The sequence below is a fragment of the Sabethes cyaneus genome, chromosome 1 (genome assembly GCF_943734655.1).
Source record: "Sabethes cyaneus chromosome 1, idSabCyanKW18_F2, whole genome shotgun sequence".
Lineage (NCBI taxonomy): Eukaryota > Metazoa > Arthropoda > Insecta > Diptera > Culicidae > Sabethes > Sabethes cyaneus.
This window is the reverse complement of record NC_071353.1, coordinates 138,647,664-138,655,192: the sequence shown is the minus strand read 5'-3', so window position 1 is coordinate 138,655,192 and position 7,529 is coordinate 138,647,664. Positions and strand designations below refer to the sequence as shown.

Below are 7,529 nucleotides of genomic sequence, written 5' to 3'. Positions count from 1 at the left end.
GACAACAGGAGAAGGGAAGGGAGCTGACAAAGGGTGTAAACACATTCAAAAAGTGTTTCTTCCATTTTGAGAATTTTCGTTACCATAACAGGTATACTGTTACTGTGGATGAAAGACAAAAGTGCCCCGGGTAATCAGCTAGTAAATTCATAAATAGAGAAGTGAGAAGTGAGTAACGAAAAGTGTGTAATGAGGAGTAAGTAACGGAATGTAAGTAATGGGACGTGAGAATAGAAAAATCCAAGTGTGGAATGAGAAATGACTAGTGAGCAATAAGATTGAGAAGTGAAAACTGTGAAATGAGAAATGAGAAGCAAGATAGTTTAAGGTTCTTTTCTAAAAAGTTTTCTTCTATAAGAAGGACGAAGGAGTTTTTTGACTACAAATTTTAAAAATTTTATTTTCGTTCATAAGTTTATTAACAAAATTTTATAGAATTCTGGCAAACCAGTAAGATAATTCTCGAAAAAGACCTTAATTTTGTTTTAACTTATACGGTTCCATCTCGAGTGAACTTAATCAAAGAATGTTTCTCTCAGCTCGTCACATTTCACATCGTCGTTCAGTTCGCTTACGACAATCCGGCAGAGAAGGTTCAGCAGACAGTCGTCATCGCAACCGGCCGCTAGCGATAGGTCACCCATTTTGACCGTAAACTCCCAGTATCTTCGTAGCTCACTCCGACCGGCTGGAGTACCGAGTCGTTTCACCATCGTATCGGCTTCGGCTGGACTGAGGTTGTGCATTCCGAACGCATCCGCGAAGGAGTACAGCTTGAACCATTCTGGCCGCCTGTCCGGGAAACGGTTTGCCTCCGTTAGGTTGAAGATGTATGACTCGAAATCGGTCACTTGCTGTGAAAAGTACAAACTATCATTATGGAATCTAATTATAGGTAACCTCCAAAGTGCAACTCACGTATGTTTCCGGATCGACGTAGTACACGACATAGTTTAGATTCATGTGACTGGCCGTTAAACTTCCCCCGTTCCACGCGACATTAATAGCGAATTCGGGATTCTCCCGCGAGTAAAACACGTTAAATTCATCCCGATGGGTGTGTCCATTAAACTGTGCACTTATGGTGTCGTAGAATCGTTCGACGATGCGACGAAATTCCCGCTGACACACGAAGTAGGTTGATCCACTTGAGCTGTACGGAATGTGAGCGAGAAGGTGCACCTTTTCACCGTTACGTTCTGCATGCAGCAGAATATCATGCAACCACTGAAGCTGCGTTGCAAGATATCCCGGATTCCACAGAATCCACCAGTTGAAGTTGTAACAGTCCTGATTGTTGACGACAACCATTCGTAACCCCGGACGAACTAGTGCCGTGTAGAATCCACCCTGGTGGATTGTATTGATGGTCGATCGTGGAAGCCAGTGGTCCCAAACATCCGCCAGGTAGTTATACAGCCAACTCGAGGAAAACTCCAAACGATTCACAGTCGGTGGGGCAAAAACATTTGTTGGATGGGCCTCATGATTACCTATAGCATTGTAAACGGGTGTATTTGGAAATGCCTCCACCAGCTTGTTGTGAAACCGGTTCATGGTACGAATATTATGACTAACCGAGGTTTCCCAAACACCATGATCGACTATATCTCCTGTGTGGTAAATGTACGCTGCATCCGGGTGCTGTTCGACAATGTGATCAATGGCGTCTTCGATGGATGCCCATGAAGAATCGCACAGTCGAAGGTCTCCCCAGAACCCGGCACCATCTTCCGGGTCGTCTGGAATACCTTGATCGTTACGGCAGCAGGTCGGTTTGTTGCAGTTCGCATTGTAACCGACTTCGTATTTCGGATCATAATGACTGTCGGTTAGGTGTACTATTTTGATATCGTTTTCCCCTCGCGAGTTTGGAAAGTGTTTCGATTGCTGAAACATATCTTCATTAGATGGGAGTAGTCTATTTTAAATTTAACTTACTGAGACGGGTTCTCCACCCGAATCCACATTGACGGACCAGTCAAGAAACTCCGGATCGTTGATCACACACGATGAAGATTGGAAAATAACACCGCACACACTGTCCGCCCCCAAGTTGGGCCGTTCGTCGAAAATATGTAGGAAAATATCGATGTTTATGTCTATCACACCAAAGCAAACATCCGATTCTTGAATCTGCAAACTGGTGCACAGTTCATACGCTGTTGCGAACAAATCCGCCCTGGTAGCTCCATCTATCCGTTGCTGCATCAACTGCGACACAATGGACCGACAGAGAATGCAGAACGTTGTTTGTCTTTCGATGGGAAGATCTTCCAAATCATTACGACGGTCTGCTTTTGAAAATTTCCACTCATGGAACATTTGCTGAAGGCGCGCTGTCCTCACTTTAGTTTGTTGCCAAACCTGAAGTTCCTGCTGAAAATCCTTCAAAATATTTACTTTATGTAGAGAAAAGAAACGGTTTAATTCCAAAACCATGAGCCATTTCAACATCTATTTTACCAACCATATTGATCTTGTAGTAAGTTCACCATTTGATGGAAATTTTTTGGCTTTACTTGATATCCATGCACAGTGATAATCATCAGAAGCGTTAGCCACGTTGCAATTGATAATTTCATCCTGACTCCCGAGGACTGCATGTTGCGTAAAAATCTTCTACTAGACTACAATTTCTGCGCCAAATTGCTATCTTTTATATAAATAACAAAATTACCTAACCCAGCTGACAGAGGGGTGTCGTCATTATCATTACAATCGATCTGTTTGCCGGCTTCGTATTACATCCCAGTCGCACGTTGTCTTCCTTTAATGTCGAAAGGGGCCGTTCGATCAGATGAAAATAGATGCTAAAATATTTTATCAGGTACATTTGGCAATGTGTAACATTGCGAATTGTTGTTCACAACTATGGAATGGAGCAGTTCCACGCGAGATTGATAAATCATAAAACTTGAACCTTTGTGTTTTGGATGAAACTCTACGTAAGAAGCAATTTGCCGCCTTTTCAAGGTTATTCTGAGATGGAGCATTTTTCATGAACGGGCTTCGTAGAATAACGACTTTCATCAGATTTTTGCAACAAGAGATTTTTCAATAACATATAAATCTTATATATATAAAAGAGGAGCTTAAAAGTTCGACCGCGCATCACTTGAGAACGGAGCGTCCGATTTGCACCATCTTTTTTTTTATTGTATTCATTTTCTTCACCGCTATGTTTTTACGGCGAGAAAAATCAAAAAATTTACTTAAAAGATTAGAAAACTCAAAAAATGGGTTTTCCATATAAAATCCACAGCGAATTGCAAACGCCATGACAGTGTTTACTGCGATCATCGTTTGATTTTTAGCAGCGCCGTTACCGTGTTCGTCGTCTGGTAAATAAACACGTGGTTGCCATCATTGCAATCGCCACATGTAACAATGCTATTAACAATTTTTGTGCTCTTGCAATTTCTGAAAATAGCATCATTAAGTTACAACTTATTGATAAACCTAAGCACAAGTTTAAAACGTCAATAAAGAAATTTGCTCATTTAATTAATTCGTGTATTCATTTATTGAATTTATGAAACAAACACAAAACTGTTATATGCCTTTTTACATCGTATGCTTATCCAGAAGATCCAATACAGGTTTACAAATGGTTTTAGCACTAAATTGACTAAAAAGCCAGTTCCCGATCATCAAATGAAAAATACATGCCACATATGTAGTAAATAAGAGTTTCCAGCAATTCAGCAACAAATCTATCGTGAAAGTACTGATGTAAATGAAAATTTTACTACAGTTCATAACTGATTGCCCGTTTTATTTCGTATTGCACCCCTTAAAAGTGTACAAAATCTCACAAAATTACGCTTCTGTGTTAAATTATTTTAGCGCGTGATATAACAAAGGAACAAAAAGTGCAAAAATGGATTTAAAGCAAATGTGTATGTAGTTTTATTAGCATATTCACATATTTGACGATACGGTCAGAAATAAAATTAACAATTCAATTCATTTTGTGGAATAATGAAGTCATCTTGATCAGTAAATTATTACTAAAGCAGTAAATTATTACTATAGCAGTTAATTTTAATTAATTATTACTATAGCAGTAAAGTAAATTATTACTAAATTATTACTAAATATTGAATTGAATTTTAAATTATCAAGGAATTCCAAATGAACCACTGATTGTGATGAAGGAAATATGCTTGAGTGTCAAAAAATTGTTGGTTAACTTAAGAACCAGCATACAGAATAACAAGATGATAATGGGACGAATTCCTAAAGTAAAAAAAGGTTTGAGAGCATTAAATTAAATGATATATTTCAGCATCAATTAAAATATAGTTGGTGGTGTAACGATTATGTTCTTAGGAAGGTTTTAACTAAACATTGCCTATAATTAGAAAAGCAGCAGACGCAATTTGGCACTGTTTAAGTCGTCGAATTCACTTTTACAAAAAATAAGTTAACAATCAGTAGGGTTTATAAGACAAGACACGACGTCACTTCTACCAACACAACCGTTGGGTATTGGGAACTGACAAACCAATTTTTACACCGACATGTTTCCAACGTGTAGATGATAAAAATTTTGAGATTTTGTCAAATTTTCATTTCTTGCTAATGGCTTAATACGGTTGTTAGATATACACGTTCTCTGAAAATCCGGTGTTTATCGACTACATCAAACGCTGGAAACCTCAAAAAATTACTACTTATATCGTTAGAACACTCCTTTTTCTTAAAACCAGCAGCTCTTGCAGTTCGTCTGAATTTTATAATCTGAAATATTCAGTCTAATTTGTGGCAGTACGAAGTTTGCCGGGTCCTCTAGTTTTCTATAAAAATAGCAAATCCATATGTAAGGCTGAAAGTGATTTGGATAACTAAAAATGGTGACTTAAGTGACCAAAATTTGGACTTGCAAGTGCACCTGGAAATAGAACTGCATTTGGACCTGGGATTGGGCCTGGATTTAGAGTTCAAGTTGGTCCTGGATTTCTACATGGATTTGGACCTGAATGTGGACCTGGATGTGGACCTGGATGTGGACCTGGATGTGGACCTGGATGTGCATCTGGAATTGGATTTGGAACTCAATTTGGACATGGATTTGGACCCTAATTTGTACTTGGAATTAAACTCTAGTTTAACCCTGAACTTGGATCTGGATTTGGACCTGGATTTGGTCGAGGATTCTGAGTTGGAATGAACTCGGTCTTGGGTCTGGATTTGAATCTGGAGTTGGACCTGGAATTGGATATGGATTTGGACCTGGATTTGGACCTGGATTTGAACCTTAATTTGAACCTGGATTTGGACCTGGAATTGGATCTGGAATTGGGCCTGAACTTGGACTTGTAACTAGCCCACGATTTGAACCTGAATTTGGACGTGGATATGGAGTTGGAGTGGACTCGGTCTTGGACCTGGATTTGAATCTGCACTTGTACCTGAATTTAGACCTGGATTTGAACCTGGATCTAGAGTAGAATTTGGACCTGGATTTGTACCCGAATTTAGACTTAGATTTGGACCTGGATTTTGATCAGAATTTGGACCTGTAATAGGACCTGGATTTGGACGTGGATTCGGAGTTGGAATGAACTCGGTCTCGGGCCTGGATTTTAATCTGAACTTGGACCTGAATTTTGACCTGGAATTGGATATGGATTTATACCTGGATTTGAACCTGTATTTGGACCTGGAATTGGATCTGAAACTGGGCCTGAACAAGGACCTGTATTTGCCCCACGATTTGAATTGCATTTGGACTTTGATTTGGACTAGTATTTGAGCCTGAATTTGGACCTGGAATATGACCTAGATTTGGACCTGGATTTAGAACTGGATTTGGACCTGGATGTTAACCTGAATTTGGACCTGGAGTTGAACTTGGATTTGAACCTGGATTTGAACTTGAATTTGGACGTTGATTTGGAGTTGGAGTAGACCTGGTCTTGGACCTGATTAGGATATGGACTTGGACATGAATTTAGACCTGAATTTGGACCTGGATTTAGAGCTGAATTTGAACTGTCTTTAGACATGGATTTCGACTTAGATTTGAGCCTGGAATTGGACTTGGATTTGAACCTGAATATGGTCATGGATTTGAACCTGAATTTGGACCTGGAATGGAACCTGGATTTGGACGTGGATTTGGAGTTGGAATGGACCCGGTCTTGGACCTGTATTTGAAACTGGACTTGGATCTGAATTTTGACCTGGATTTAGAGCTGGATTTGGACCTGAATTTGGATGTGGATTTGGACCTGGATTTAGAACTGGATTTGGACCTGGATTTGGACGTGGATTTTAACCTGGACTTGGACCTGAAATTGAACCTGGATTTGAACCTGGATTTGGGCCTGAAGTTGGACCTGGCCTTCGACCTGGATTTGAACATCGATTTGAGTTGCAATTTGACTTGGATTTGGACTGGATTTGAACCTGGAATTGGACCTAGACTTGAACCTGAATTTGGTCCAGGATTTGAAATTGAATTTCGACCTGGAATAGGACCTGGATTTGGACGTGCAGTTGGAGTTGGAATGGACCCGGTCTTGGTCCTTGGTCCTTGGAATTTAGACCTGGATTTTCACCTAGATTTGGAGATGGATTTGAACTGCATTTGGACTGGGATTTGGACTTGGAGGTGGACCTCGATATGCGCCAGGATTTGGACATTGATTTGGAGCTGGACTTGGAGCAGAATTCGGACCTGGATTTGGATCTGAATTTTAATTTGGGTTTTAATAGGGCTAGGGCTAGGGCTAGGGCTAGGGCTAGGGCTAGGGCTAGGGCTAGGGCTAGGGCTAGGGCTAGGGCTAGGGCTAGGGCTAGGGCTAGGGCTAGGGCTAGGGCTAGGGCTAGGGCTAGGGCTAGGGCTAGGGCTAGGGCTAGGGCTAGGGCTAGGGCTAGGGCTAGGGCTAGGGCTAGGGCTAGGGCTAGGGCTAGGGCTAGGGCTAGGGCTAGGGCTAGGGCTAGGGCTAGGGCTAGGGCTAGGGCTAGGGCTAGGGCTAGGGCTAGGGCTAGGGCTAGGGCTAGGGCTAGGGCTAGGGCTAGGGCTAGGGCTAGGGCTAGGGCTAGGGCTAGGGCTAGGGCTAGGGCTAGGGCTAGGGCTAGGGCTAGGGCTAGGGCTAGGGCTAGGGCTAGGGCTAGGGCTAGGGCTAGGGCTAGGGCTAGGGCTAGGGCTAGGGCTAGGGCTAGGGCTAGGGCTAGGGCTAGGGCTAGGGCTAGGGCTAGGGCTAGGGCTAGGGCTAGCTAGGGCTAGGGCTTAGGCTTGTGCATAGCCTAGACAATCTGGTGACTGCTGGACTTTCATCATTTTTCTGTGTCTAGGGATACGATCGTAGATTCGCAATGAGGCTAAATTTTCGAAAACTGCAGAATACTTAGAATACTCTTCTTGAACAAACATTAATGGTGTGATAATTTTAACACAGGTTAGTTAAAATGTATATATTTTTTTCTTATTTATCAACTATTTACAGTGGAATATTTTTCCAATTAATATGCATAAAAAGTCCAATAAAAATCCCTCATCATTCATCTTTCACCCC

The 7,529-nt window shown here is 41.5% G+C and overlaps 1 protein-coding gene across 1 annotated transcript; it reads right to left on the bottom strand.

The window, feature by feature from the left end:
- Nucleotides 1-515: 515 nt before the first annotated feature.
- Nucleotides 516-2,585, bottom strand: LOC128746293 (sphingomyelin phosphodiesterase-like). The gene is made up of 4 exons (XM_053843340.1): nucleotides 2,471-2,585; nucleotides 1,942-2,402; nucleotides 919-1,890; nucleotides 516-854 (listed from the first exon to the last, which is right to left on the bottom strand). Exons 1-4 carry the CDS (start codon nucleotides 2,583-2,585, stop codon nucleotides 516-518), a joined length of 1,887 nt encoding a protein of 628 aa, XP_053699315.1.
- Between the last annotated feature and the right edge of the window lie 4,944 nt (nucleotides 2,586-7,529).